The sequence below is a fragment of the Chionomys nivalis genome, chromosome 18 (genome assembly GCF_950005125.1).
Source record: "Chionomys nivalis chromosome 18, mChiNiv1.1, whole genome shotgun sequence".
NCBI classification, from domain to species: domain Eukaryota; kingdom Metazoa; phylum Chordata; class Mammalia; order Rodentia; family Cricetidae; genus Chionomys; species Chionomys nivalis.
This window is the reverse complement of record NC_080103.1, coordinates 64,250,804-64,266,115: the sequence shown is the minus strand read 5'-3', so window position 1 is coordinate 64,266,115 and position 15,312 is coordinate 64,250,804. Positions and strand designations below refer to the sequence as shown.

The 15,312-nt window shown below is 35.3% G+C and overlaps 1 protein-coding gene across 1 annotated transcript in view; it reads right to left on the bottom strand.

Moving 5' to 3' along the window:
• Positions 1-461: 461 nt before the first annotated feature.
• Depdc1 (DEP domain containing 1) overlaps positions 462-15,312 on the bottom strand; it is a 28,737-nt gene continuing 13,886 nt past the window's right edge. Inside the window, exons 6-12 of the mRNA XM_057793572.1 lie at positions 15,198-15,245; positions 10,971-11,111; positions 8,648-9,487; positions 8,056-8,228; positions 3,407-3,583; positions 2,174-2,359; positions 462-1,535 (exon numbers count right to left, since the gene is read on the bottom strand). Of these exons, the coding sequence (XP_057649555.1) occupies positions 1,395-1,535; positions 2,174-2,359; positions 3,407-3,583; positions 8,056-8,228; positions 8,648-9,487; positions 10,971-11,111; positions 15,198-15,245 (1,706 nt within the window). The 3' untranslated portion in view covers positions 462-1,394. The remainder of the gene's footprint in view (positions 1,536-2,173; positions 2,360-3,406; positions 3,584-8,055; positions 8,229-8,647; positions 9,488-10,970; positions 11,112-15,197; positions 15,246-15,312) is intronic.

The following is a 15,312-nucleotide window of genomic DNA, read 5'->3' as shown; positions in this document are numbered from 1 at the left end:
ATTCAAACCACCACAAGTACCATTCTCTTTTTTACCATCTCTAAATTATAGACTTGATTAGCTTATCAGACCTTGGTAATTACAAAGTGCTCCAACTTAAAAACATTTGCTTAAAGACTGTTCTAAGAAAGGCCAGTGTTCAGCTGAAAGAATCCCCATACTTCAATGTCAGTAAATATATTATTATTTTAAAGGCATGTAAAATGTAGTTACATTAATTGAAAAAATAAATGTCTTAAGTGAAGAAATTTTGCTTTATTTGTCATGGTCACATTTAAGAAACAATGAAAGGCAAATTGCTGTCATCACATTTAAATAATGAAAGGCACATTGCTGATGTTAAATAACTATTACACATCTATTTCAGTATTAGAATGGATAAAGAATGTAAATATTCAAATATATTTCTGGAAAAAAGACTGAAGTAGTTGAGATAGTTTAGGGAAAAACAAAAACCTTGAACAAACATTAAAAAACCCAAATATATAAGCCAGGAATGGTGGCACACGTACATTCCTACCACTCAGGAGTATAAGGCTGAGGTGTCAGAGTGGGGTACACATTAAGACTTTATCTCATAAAGTCACCCCTTTTATCTCCCAATAAACCAAACTCCAATAAACAGAAACCAAGCTACACATGTATATTTAAACACATTTAAATAGATCATAAGTATAAAAAGATTATACAAGAGTACAATATTCTTCACATTCTGATACTTAAAAATAAACAATCATAAACAGCCAGTTCTTTAGGTAATACCCATAGGCACACATATAGACACAGGCATGTTTTCTTTTAAAACAGCACCATAATTTCATCTGTATGATACAATCCTAATAACCTTACTAGATCATTATATTAAAAGTTATAGTTTCTAATTAAAATATTTGGTATGGGCTTTTGTATAGTGCCACTTTAATTGTGTTTTAATAAATAAAGCTAGCCTGAAGATCTGAGAGTAAAATAACCCCACTGGTAGCCTTACAGACCAGGTAATGGTAACACACACCTTTAATCCCAGTTGCCATAGAAACCGGGTGGTACATGCCTTTAATCACAGAACTAGAGAGGGTATATTATGGGAGGAAACAGCTCTCAGACACAGTCTCATTCTGAGATTCCTGGAAGCAGGATCACCATTTCAAACTGAGGTCAAGGTAAGAGTCAGTGGCTGACTGCTTTGCCTTTTGGTTGAGCCCCAATTTCTCTCTCAAGTCTTTATTAATCATGCTTCACTTTTGTTAGGTATTCTTAGCTAAGAGCCAGTAGCTTTGGCAGTTTCACATGGATAAAAGACTATTTTGGTCCTTATCACAGAAACAACAATATTAATAGATTTCCTTTTAAGTAAAAATATCCTCACATATGGATTCATTTATTAAAGTTTTAAGTCAGTATCGCAGACGGTGAAGCTTTGGGTTTCTTAAATTCAACATTGGTTGCTTGATGGTAGGTTTGGCATCCAAAAGTGCTGCTTCACTCTCAGTGGTTGGAAATCTTTTCTGATATATCAAGGGATATTCCTTCTGAAACTTAAAAAGGAGGAGAAGAATATTAGAAACTTCTGAGTATTATTTCCCTAGATGAAGTTTGTCAAGTATCTCTTCATCTGGCACTTACTACTCTCTGCGCATTTGTGAAGGTAATGTTATAAAACCTTCCAGACTCCTGTAAGTAAAATTCTAGGATTCTTTTCTGTTAATTCTCACTCTAAACCCAAATCTTTCTCTCTGATAAAGCCCATGAAGGCCAGAGGAGGTTGGTGCAGTTTTTATTTCTCTCTTGAGTTTCTCAGGTTTTGTTCTTTCTGGAGTGATGTAGTTACTGAGCTTTAGAACTGAGAGAGTTTTAATCAGTGGTAGGGATGAATCATTCAGAGATATTATATTATAATCCAGATTTTACATAAGCTTTCCCAGATTAATTCAAAGTATAATTGTACAAAATACAAGTAAAATAAAAGAGAATCAATTAATATTATAATTATTTTAAATTTAAGATAGAGTAAAATGAAATGAGCACTAATTCATATACTTTAAGAATATAATGAACAACAATATATAAGCTATATATTTAAAAGTTAAAATTTTATCTCAAAATGTCATTAAAGATAGCAATCCCTGATCACAAACTAGAAAACATTTGTAAGATGGATTGTGCATTCTTGTACCTGCTTCAGTTTTTTTCTTTTCTCCTTTGGAGGCAAGTTTTTACTTCTAATAATATTCTCCAAAAGTTCTTCAATTGCAGCTTGAGAAGTTGAAACTTTCTGCTTATCAAATTCTTGAGTACTAATCTGCTTACAGTAAGAATATGTTGACAAAGGAACAACTTGTTCATCTCCAGGATTTTTAAACTGTCAGTGAAGAAACCAAAATAGTGAAAATATATATGTTCTGGTTTTATTTTTCCAATGCATTTTTGGTAGAATCTAATATCTATCATTTTCCCTCAATAAAACATTTTGTGTGTTAATAAAACTGAATATACAGTAGGGCAAGTGAGCAGGATCTAAATCCAAACCCTACAGCATACTAGTGTATAGTGCCAAATTAACTTCAGGTCTGTTTACTCATCATTAAAATGAAGATTACATGAGAAAATATACACAGAAGCACTAAAGGTAGCTATTAGTCTCACTCTTAATCATGGATTTTATTATTTGAAGTATGAAACATAGCAATCTAAATGGTGTTTTAATTCAGTTTAAACCACTAATATTTTGACTTAGTAATGAACCATTGATCCATTGTTTTTGAGAACTAGAGGACAATCAGAGCCCATGTATATATGAATATTGAAGTTTAAGGTACAGTTATATTTATGGTAAATCAGTACAATATTATAATAATATACATGAGAAAAAGCACAAACTGTGCTTGTCAGCCAATGCCTGATTATGGTGGATATCTGCTGCTTAGTGCTTTTTTCTTTTTCTGAAAACTTTTTTCCATTCTATGTATTTTAGTCTTCTTCTTTTCTTCAGAATGAATTGTGCTTTAACTATATGGAATGTATCAGAATAAGACTCTTTCCATCAAACTTATTCTCAGATTTTCAAAAAAATGGACATTTAACTTAGCACTAGACAATCAAGGGTCCATATGTAGGGTCTGAGGAGATGGCTTAATGGGTAAAATGTTCCCCAACATCTACTAAAAACTGGGCAAAGAAGCATGTTTCTGTAATCCCAGAGCTGAGGGTGGAGTCATGAAGTTTTGTCTAGTCAAATTAATGATGAAAGGCCAAGAAGAGTCTCAGTGTTGTGTGAATATATAGGCTCTATATATTCCTGATTTAGTGAATGTTTGTGTGAGCTTATTAGTATTCAATTTGACTCTGAGACAAATTTGCTACTAGTGAATAACTAGTGCAGAGATGTTTTTAAGGTGAAAATACCTACATGGCCCTTTCGAATGTAGTCAAGATGCTGCTCCACAGCAGTCTGTAAATAAGTGGGTACTTGAAGAATTTCCTGGTGATGATCCATTAGGAAAGATATTAATCTTGAAGCCAGAAGCTCATCAAGATCCACTTCTTCAGCACAACACAATACACACCGAGAAAAAGTATGTATAACCTACAAAATGATGACAGCTTAAGAACCTAAGATTTCATATAAATGACAATATAAATAATTTCCAATTTGTATTACATGATGTGTGGGAACTAAGTGATAAGCAGACTTCAGTTTAGAGCATGTGGAAATAATTTATTATAGTTATGAAGGAAAGAATTCTATTATATTACAGTACTCTAAAAGGAATTTGTTATGTATTTTTGTTGACAGATTTCCAGTGGAGTATGTTTAGTGGGTTTTCCTTTCATTTTTATAGTTTTATTAATAAATACCATGGGTTCTATTAATATAGAGATATAATCCTTAAGCCAAAAGCTGTTAGAGAACAGATACTTATTTTATTAAACTAATTCCAAAAAACCACAAACCAAAAGAATATATAACAAATGGAATACATAAAGAGGTAAAAGTACAAAGAATTTGTATAACGCTGTTTTCTCTAGACAAGGTCAGGATTTTAGGGTTGTTTTGTTTTTAAGTTTAACTAACTTTTAAATACAAATACTTGGCATAAAATAAAACAACAATAACTGACCAATCATACAAACAAATAAACTAAGAACTTAACCTGAAGAACTATTAAAGTCTATTTTGTGCTTTGCACACATGGCTTTACTTTTCTGGGGGTGCTTTGTTTTCTTTCAAGTCTTTCAAGTGATTTACTTTGTATTTTATTTTATTGTTGAAAGTTTTTTTTTTTTTTTTTTTTTTTGATTTTTCGAGACAGGGTTTCTCCGTAGCTTTTGGTTCCTGTCCTGGAACTAGCTCTTGTAGACCAGGCTGGCCTCGAACTCACAGAGATCCACCTGCCTCTGCCTCCCGAGTTCTGGGATTAAAGGCGTGCGCCACCACTGCCCGGCTGAAAGTTTTTATTACAGAGGTATTATAAGATAAAAGTATCACATAAGCAGTACTTTCAAATAGCTTGATCATTTTTGTTAATAAACCATGATGAGAAACATTATAAATCCATTATAAGAAACCCTCACCACCCTCTAGCCCCACTGCCACACACACATAAAGCACACTAATAAAACCTGAGATGGGGGACCAAGAGGTGAATGACCAGCCAGCCAGCTAAGTACCCCACAATCTAGGCCCTCGGTACCAGGGCAAAAACTCCAGGCCATTCCATGACCTGTCTCATCTTCATTGGCCATGCAGCAGGCAAGTTTCCTACAGATAGGCTGCTCCAACAACATTGATGGAACCATGTAAGCTACAAGGCCCACTCCACTCCAAACCAACCCATCCCCTGCAACCTCAGAAGCACAGACTGCAAATGCACGCAGACCAAGAAGTGATTGCTCAGCCAGCCAGGTGGGCACCCCACTCTCTAGGCCTTTGGTACCAGGGCAAAACCCTGGGCCCCTCCCTCATCTGTATCAGCTTCACTAGACAGGTAGCAGGCAAGCTCCCTGCAGATAGGCTGCTCCAATACCCCCACCCCATCAATTGGACCCTGTCGCCTACAAGGAGAGTCCTTTCCCAAACCCACCCATCCTCTGTGACCTCAGAGGAACTCAGAAGCACAGGTTCCAACTGCACAGAGTGACCAAGCAAGCAGGCCAAGAGTGACCTTAGTGGCTGCTGGAGACAGAGACAGTGACTGTACAGAGCAGCTCCTTAAGACACAGCCAGCAACTGCAAGGATTGAACCAACAGGCAAAGACACTGCCAACACCAATTGGAGGAAGAGATGGGTAGGCATCAATGTGAAAATTCATTAAAAAAAAAAACAAAAACAAAAAAGCAACATGGTAATGCCAGAACCCAATGGTCACACAACAGGAAGACCTCATCATCTTAACCCAGAAGAAGCAGAAGAAAACCACGTGAAATATCACTTATGAAGATGATAGAGACTCTTAAAGAGGAAATGAAAAATATCCTTAAAGAAATGGATGAAAAGACAAACAAAAAATGGAAGAAATCTATAAATCTCTTAAAGAAACTCAAGAAAACCAAGAAAAAGCAATCAAATAGGTAAAGAAAACAGTTTAAGACTAAAAAATTGAAATGGGGCAATAAAGGAAACACAAACTGGCTCCTGAATCTGGGACAACTGAGGGAGTAGACCTGAGCCAGAGATCCTTGTGGGACAAAGCACAGGGGACCTCTGCAGGAGTAGACCCAGACCAGGGACATTTACAGAAAAAGTACTGAGCCAATGACCTAGGCCAGAACAGGCCTGAGACAGTGAATTCCACAGGAGCAGGTTCAAGGAAGCAACCACTGAGGGAGTAGGCTAGAACCAGAGACCTCTGCAGTTCTGGGCGTGAGTCTGGGACCTCTGAGGGAGTAGGCAGGAACCAGAGACTTCTGTGAGTCTGGGCTTGAGTCAAGGACCACCAAGCGAATAGTCCTCAGCCAGGACCTCTGACAGAGCAGGCCCATGAAAGCAACCTCAAGCTGAGTGAAACAAAGGAAATAAGAGCAACATCACCTTTCACAATAGCCACAAATAGCATACAATATCTCAGAGTAACTCTAACCAAACAGGTGGAAGACTTGTTTGGCAAGAACTTTAAATCTTCGAAGAAAGAAATTGAAGAAGATACCAAGATCCAAAACACTGATGACAATTTATGTTGGAAAGGTTGTTGGGTAAAGGGAACATTCATGCATTTGCTAGTGGGAGTGCAAGCAGGTACATCCCCTTTGGTTATCAGTGTGGTGATTTCTCAGAAAATTAGAAAACAACCTTCCTCAAGATAGGCAATACCACTTTTGGGTGTATACCCAAAGGATGCTCAGTCTTACCATAAGGGCATGTGCTCAACTATGTTCATAGCAGTTTTGTTTGTCATAGTCAGAACCTGGAAACAACCTAAATGCCCCTCAAGCAAAGAATGAATAAGGAAAATGTTGTATATTTACACAATGGAGTACTTCACAGCAGAAAAATTGACATCTTAAAATTTGCATGCAAATAGATGGATCTAGAAAATATCATATTGAGGTAACCCAGACCTAGAAAGATAAATATCATGTGTACTCACTCATTATTGGTTCTTAGACATAAAGCAAAGAAAACAAGCCTACAAATCACAATCCCAGAGAACCTAGGCAACAATGAGGACCCTACGAGAGACATACGTGGATCTAATCTACAAGGGAAGTAGAAAAAGACAAGATCTCCTGAGTAAATTGGGAGCATGAGGACCATAGGAGAGGGTAGAAGGGGATGAGAGATGCAGGGAAGGGAATAAGAGAAAAATGTATAGCTCAATAAAATCATTAAAAAAGATAAAAAAGGAGTACAGCTTTAAACAGAGAATTCTCAACAGAAGAATCTCAAATGGCCGAAATACACTTAAATGACTGTTCAGCGTCCATATTCATCAGTTCAATGAAAATCAAAATGACTCTGAGATACACCTGTCAGAATGACTAGTTAAAAAACACTAATGACACCTTATATTGGAAAGAATGTGGAGTAAGGGGAACATTCTTCCATTGTTGGTGGGAGTGCAAACTTGCACAGCCACTCTGGAAATCAGTATGGTGGTTTCTCAGAAACTTGGGAATCAATCTACCTCAAGACCGCTATACCAATCTTAGGCATACACACAAGGATACTCAATCACACCACAAGGACACTTGCTCAACTATGTTCATAGCAGTATTATTCATAATTGCCAGAACTAGGAAGCAACCTAGAAGCCCCTCAAACATCTACCTCAGTCCAAAATGGCCAGGCTGTCTCAAGGAATCTCAGAATGAGACTGTGACTGCTGTTTTATAATCCTCTCTAGTTCCGGGATTAAAGGTGTGTACCACTGGAATTAAAGGCATGCACCATATGATTCCTATGGCAAACTAGTGTAGCAATTGAGATTAACAGTGTTGGTCACACTGCTGTCTATAAGGCTGATCTTACTCTCTGATCTTCAGGCCAGCTTTATTTATTAAAATACAAGTGAAATGTAGTAGTACACACACACATACACACACACACAGAGGATTCAGGGAACATTATGGAAGAGGCAAAGGTCAGGGAAAATTTGAATGAAACAGTCTTTGAGATAGGACAGGACTAATAAATTCATAAACCCACAGCAATAGTTGCCTGCAGAAGATCAAACAAATCAACATTCCAGCATTGAGGTGGAGGGATTTTGAAGCCCCATCCATACTTGAGGAGCTATAGACAGGTGATGACTATTAGGGGAAGAAGAGTCAGTTTTCTTTAGGAATTTGGCCCAAGTAGGCCAATGTTGTTCCAGTAAATGGCCCTATAACCATGTATATATGGGCAATGTAATTGGATTCAATGAGTTATTTAAAAATGAGAATATAAAGTTGGAGAATATATATATATATATATATATATATATATAGAGAGAGAGAGAGAGAGAGAGAGAAGGAGAGAGAGGAATAGGGAGTAGATATAGTCAAAACACATTATATACATGTATGAAATTCTTGAGAATATATAATATAGTAAAATTATATTTAAATCAACTTACCAACGATCTTGTACCCATTTCTTCATGAAGTTTGGGCATATCAACATTTTGACTCATTCGAGAAATCATGCGTATTAAGAGTTGAAGCTTTCTACGATTTGGTGGGGGAAGTAACAAACAACATAACTGTAGAGCATTGATGGCAACTCTCTCTAAATGAGGCTGCAGCAAACCTAGAAGGGAAAGTGACCCCCATTCCCCAAAAATCATCAGTGATAATAATTTTCAAATAAATAGAATGTGCAGTCATATAAAGAGTGTAATATATTGACAGTATTTTCCTTTTAATTAAGAGTTGCAAATTTCCATTCTCTAAAAGTATAGTAAGATAATCACTATAACTTTACAACCTATTTCTAAGTACTAAAACCCTTCATTTATATATAAAGTGACACAGAATAAGTAAAACTAAAGGAAAAGAAATTAAGTGATTTAAGTAGGGTAGAATAAACATTGGTTATGCCATCATCAGTCTTTTATAAAAATTTCTTTTCAAGAAAATAAAAAAGCAATTTCAGACAAGAGAAGTCAGGGATACAAAGCAGAGTTAGTAAACAAACGTTAACATTGCATGCACTGAAAACAGCCTTACTTTGTGTGCCAGTCAACACAGAAGCAGCTGGAAGTAAAGAATTCTCTGAAAGTTCTACTGTGCTTTTGCACAGTCTTTTATTGATTGTGGTACTAGACTCTCCGAGCTCACTTTGCACACTTGTACTGCCTTGGACAACATGTGGTTTCATTATAATTTCAGCCACTGGTGTATTGATATATCTATTCTGTCTTGTACTACTTCTTAAAAGTAAACTCTGAGATCTACAAAGCTGTTTTGAATTACAGTTTTCTTTATATAACTCCCCTTGGTCTTGAACAGTCAAAGCAGAGCTTCTTTTAAGACTAACACAGTATGACTGCTGAATATTTTCTTCTGAGTGAAGATTAAATAGAGATTTCTGTTTGGGCATTGGCACTAAAGGTTGCTTATGATTTTGCTCTTCTATGTTCAGAAAAGACTGATAGAAGATACTGGATGTCTTTTTACTTGAATTCCCTGACATATCTATAATTCCTTCCAAAGAAGAACACCTTGGTTTGATGTTAGAGGACAGGGCATGTGTATTACTTAAGCCTATTAAATTATGACAGCTTCCTCCCATTATGTCGTTGGCACTAGCTCTTCTGTTTCTTAAATTAACTAGCTGCATTTTCTTGGCATATCTTTCTTGAAATCCTTGATCACTTCTTTGCAGTCTCTTAGAAGAATCCAGTTCTTCACTGCTTTTGTCTTTGTGAAGCAGACTCAGTAGCAGACATTCAGTTGATTTGAAGGAATTCAAATTGCTTAAATGATGGATATTTGAAGACCGTGGATCATCATGGATTTTATGTATCCCACTTGCTCTATCTGAAACTGTGACGTAGCCACAAACAACTACCAGAAAATGAAACAAAAATTAAGATGCAAGTGCAAGACAGTGAATAAAAATAAAACAAAAATAAAGTTAAAAAATAAGCATCACTATTATATACACTGTTAGTAGAGAACACACAAAAGTTCCTTAATTTGGAAGCCTCTTCAGTAGGACTCATGCAACATTCAGTTATAAACATGCAAGACTGACTAGTAATATTTAAGTTTATGATATAAATTATCTAAAAATTAATTTAACAGCCTAATTAGAAGAATTGAATCAAGATAAACTTAAAAATATTTCTTTTTAATCCTACTAGTATTTGAAATCTTTCAAATATAAGACACCTGTATATAGAAGCACTCATATAAGCATCTTGGTGTTCATGGGAAGACTGGTTCCAGGGATAGACATGAACAAAATCTTCACATATATAAAATGGTGCTCTATGCACATACATATAACATAGTCATTTATTTAAGAGAAACCCTGTCTCAAAAAAAAATCAAACAAACATACAACAAAATCTCTAGATTACATATATAACTAACACAAAGCAAGCATTATGTATATGTTTATTGCTTACAGAAAATGACAAGGAACCCCACCTTCTGCAAATTCTCTGTAGCTACATTGAAAACAAAACATTTTTGAATCTGGATTTGTTGAGTCCAGGAGTATGTAAACAGCACATGAAGACTAGTGACAAGGGTACCTGTATTTGGTCTCTGTTCTTGGTTACTGGCATAGAAATCCTAAAATCCTTGGAAATTCCTGAGTGATCAGTAGCTATTTCAACATGCATGAGTTTGTGCTAATGTAACTCATGGCTTAGCCACATAAAAGCATTACCTACAACCTCTTGGGAAGGAAAGGGGGATGGAGGTTGACTTTAATAGCATAAAATGATAAGTTAATCGATCATACCTAGCTAATAAAATTTACTTTAAATTCTGAAACAGTGAAGCTAAGGCAGCTTTGGATTGATGAACACACAGATGTTTGGGTGTTTTCCTGAGAGGGTACAGAGCCTGTGTACCCCCATTCCTTCCACGTGCATTTCTTCTTTCTGTCTGTTCCTGAGTTCTATCCTTTTTAAAACAAAATATCAAACATAATTACTTTACAGGATTTCTTGAGAGAATTACAGAGGGGTTCAAATAAACTTTTTAATTGGTAATTGGCTGAGAATAATTGTGGGAGCACAGGGAACTTAATTGTTGCCAGAACCAGAAGCAAAAACAGTCTTGTGAATCTGAGCCTTTCTCCTGTAAGATCAAGGCTAAGTCTAGGAAGCTGTGTCACAACTACATAGCTATATGTTGGTCGATCTCAAGGCAACTAGTGTTACAGCATATTTGAACCATTTGAACAAGAATATAGTATTTGAAATAGTTTATAGCCCACCACATTCATATTTACCATGTTTTTAGACTTTTAACTTCAAGGAAACTTAAAATTTTAATAGAGTAAATTTAAATAAAAAGTAAAATTTATACATACCCATAATGTTCACAAATAATTCATAATATTTAAATGTAAGTAGAGGTTCAGAGAGATCTAGAAAATAATCTGCAATTGTTCTGAATACATCACGTTCAAATCCAACATAAGTTGGATTGTTAGTTTCATTACTTCTTGGCCCTAAGAAGCAGAAGGCAAAAAAAAAAAAAAAAAAAAATTGGGCAAACTATATTTCAATTTAATATAATTAAAAGTACACCTAAATTTAAGCTTGTATTTCATGAGGGAGGTATGTTTAACAATTCATGTTACAATATATGCAGTTCATCAACTCAGGTCTCATTATTTCACTGGACATCACTTTAAACAGCCTCTGGCTGGTATTTTGTTTTAATATTTTTTTTTACATATGAAAAACTATAAGAAAGAAAAATTTATGATATATTTTAAAATCATCAATTATTTTAGTGAGATTTTGTTGCAATTTATTTTGTGAAGACAAGAATAATACAAATAATTCTAAACTATCTTTTGTATGTCAGTACTTTTATGAATAAATTTACCCTCTTTAAAATTCTTAATAATTTTAATATTTTGCCATATTACTTTTTAAACTATATACTACTATTAATCATTGTTGATCTATTAAAAATATAAACTTCTGTACACAATCTAGTACTCATCAAGGGGAAGTAGGAACATATTGCCATAGAATTATTTGCTCTGGTGCTGTAGGAATTCCCACCACCAGTAGCCTTTAAGTTACCTGCCTACTTGGGTGTGGCCCCTTATACTATATACGCCAAAGTAAAGCGCTCATCTGGCCTCTTTTCTAGCTGCAGGATTTGATTGCTATTCCCCTTTTCAGTAGAAGACTGTGATCTGTGAGTCTACCCCTAAATAAATAACTAGCTCAATTCTGAGCTAGTATGGGCCTTCTTTTTTAGTGTTTCTCTTCACTCTGGGATCTCTAATTTAGCGTCTGTAAACTATGACCTGGGACTCTGTCCTATAAAAATCTTCTAGGACATGGTTTACAAAAAAGATTCAACTGCACTGGAGTCTTGGGAACATCTCCCTACTGAAGGAAATATGTACTCATTGCTACAAGCTGCAACATTATACAGTAATTACTCAGTCATCTTTTCACAAGCAACTTATCAGAACTGAGAGATCTGATAAAGGCTAAAACAAAAAGCAAGGCTTTTTGGCATTATTGCTTTGTGAATTGTCTTTTGCTGTAGATTTTTCACTGTAGCTGACTTCCCTTTCTGTTACACGTTGGGGAATTAATTCCCTAGTTCAGAACAGTTTCCCACTGCCAGGCCTCCATTTTTCTTTTCTACATAAACATAGAGATCTGCTTTCCTGCAATTATCTTTATTAGCAGGCATTTGGTCAGTGCTTAGGGTCCAGGTGTAGAGCATTTCATTTAAGATATTCCCAGATCTCCAAGGATATAGAACTACTGCTTGCCTGAGCTGCTGCTCTGTTTTACCCCACAATCACCCACCAAAGAGAACAGTTGATAACAGCACACCGAGGAACTGATAATTTTAGAGGCCTGGTTCTCCCCCTTGTCTTTACTGCTCAGGTGTGTACTCAAAACCTGTAAGCCCATAGAAACTGCAGCATCTGGTGTAGGAGTTATCTGATCTAGAGCCAAGGTTTCTACCTGTTTATGTAGGTTGCTTGGTTACCTGATTACCTGATGCATTCTGGGAGAGGAAAAACACGGCATGCTAGGAATAAACTTTTTAGCACTTTACTGACCACTAAATATGTAGTACAGCATACTAACCTTCCCCTCTAGATTTCCCTGATTATTTAATTACTTTCTTAACTAACGTTCTCCATTAAGGAGTTCACAAGCTTTGTCCTAGCCACTCCCATGGATCTGTGAGTACGTAAAATTCCTCATCTGACCTTTCTATAGGGTAAAAGAACTCTGACCCTGAATCTGCTAGGACTTGGGAATTGTTGGTGTTAAGGATATATATGACTGGAAACATTTGTAAAATGGGTAGAACAAAGAACAATGAGAAACGATGAATTTAATAGAGCAGAATAAAGGAACAAGGATGGGCAATTCCTGTTGTGAGTAAACTTCTTTACCCTCAGAATTTTAGCCCCCTTTAGCTATTCATAGTTTCTTTAATTGAACCCTGAATGGAAGTCTTAAGAGCTAGAACTTTAAGGCTCCTGCTAACTCATATCATTGAGTTATCCTTACCAAAAACCTTTTTTTGAGCCAAATAAAGTTTTTTTGTCTTTCTGTTTCCAAATTTTTGTATGACAACACAAGTTGTAAGCATACACACTCCAAAATGATTAAAGAAAAGACAAATCACAAACATACTACTTTAAAAACTAATATTGAATTTTCTAGAGCCCAAACAAGGTATTTTTCTAAAGCAGACATAAATATTCTTAATATATAGAATATTAAATAATCAGCAGTACAATTTCTAACACAGAAAACACAGGTTCACTAGAAATAAAAAGAAGAATTTATAGTTAGATAATTGAGGTTTGAGTTCAGATAATACTAATTTTCATCTCTGAGAAAAAAGTTGTAGGTAGTATTCTTCAGACTAATTTTCAAAATTATTCTTCATATAGACCAGTGGTTCAACCTGTCTAATGTTGTGACCCTTTAGTAGAGATCCTATGTTGTGGTGACCCACAACCATAAAATAAATGTCATTGCTACTTCAGGACTGTAATTTTGCTGCTATGAATTGCAATGCTAATATTTTTGGAGAAAGAGATTTGACAGAGGGAATGTGACCCACAGGTTCAGAACCACTACTATAGACTCTAGATAACACATTGTAATTAACTAAAATCAAATAAGCTATATACTTATTATCATCTAGGTACCATATGAGCTGGGAAGAGAGGGAAGACAGAAATCTCTAAAGATGGAAGATAAATGCCTCTGAGAATGCTTATCTATGTTGTTAATCATGAGGCATAGGAGAGCAGGACAGTTGAGTAGGGAAGATAATCAAAAGTTCATGCTTAAAAACACAGGCTCTTTATCTAATTCCATAAATAAAATGTTTATGTAACTTATTTATATAATTGCTATTTCTTTGACTCTTCTGTTATTTTGACATACAATAAGGAATATAATCTTTGACATTTATAAAATTCTATTACATTTCCAAAAGTAGTAACTTTAAAAGAACTTCAGCAATCACTAAAATTCCTAAAGTACATTTTAACTTTTGATGACTTAAATGTGTTGCATAATATTTTAATTTCATTTTGAAAATAAAGCCTGTTTGAGTCAGAGGGCAGAGCTAGCCATTAGCTGACCAAAGTTAACTGCAGAGGTTTGGAGGACTGTGGACAGATGTGAAACAGGAAGACAGGACTGAGAGAGGATCTCAACCCTTCTGGATGGAGGAACAGAAGAGATAAAAAGTTACTGGTCGCTGTTCTGCTGCTTCTCTGATCTTTCAGGATCTTACTCTAATATCCAACTCCCTATTTTTATTGATAAAGAATAATTAGATAAATGTATCATGAAAGCAATTACCTTTACAAATTTTTAAAATATATTTTGAAAGCAGGAAGAATTTTGTAAACCAACTATCAATGTTTACTAAGAAAAAGGTTGAGCAAAAAAATGCTAAACAGTGGTTTGTAAATAACTAAAAGCATTTTCTATCAATACATCCTATGAAGTAATCTACCTTGGGAAAGTATGGACATGGGTTTTATGAAACTTGGATTCTGATTTAACATCTTCCACTCCTATGTTGCTTCTTATTTATTTATTTGTTTGTTTATTTATTTATTTTAAGTTTTTGGGGCCAGGTTGTCTCTGTAGCTTTTGGTGCCTGTCCTGGAACTAGCTCTTATAGACCAGGTTGGTCTCGAACTTACAGAGATCCACCTGCCTCTGCCTCCTGAGTTCCTGGATTAAAGGTGTGCACCACCACCACCTGGCTTGTTGCTTCATTTCTAAACTGCCACTGTTAAGCCTACAAACCTCATGTGGCAACCATTGTAGTTTAGATTTTACCTAAGAGTCCTTTCAATATCTATAAACCTAGGAGTTTATGACTTATTTGAATTGAACCATAAATGACAAGTTCTAATTAAAAATCATTTTTACACTGAAAATAAAGAGCTCTTAATCAATTCTATTTGACTATTATTTCACTCATAATTTCAAATATTTTCTTCATTATTGTTAAACACTTTCAATATAATATACCACACACACACACACACATTTGTGGTTTAACTTACAATTTGCAAGGCACTTCATAGCCGATAATACCCAGTGTGGAAGGTCCTCTAGATACAAAAATCAAAAAATGTATATTAAGTCATAGATATTTTATGATAATATTTTTTTTAAAAT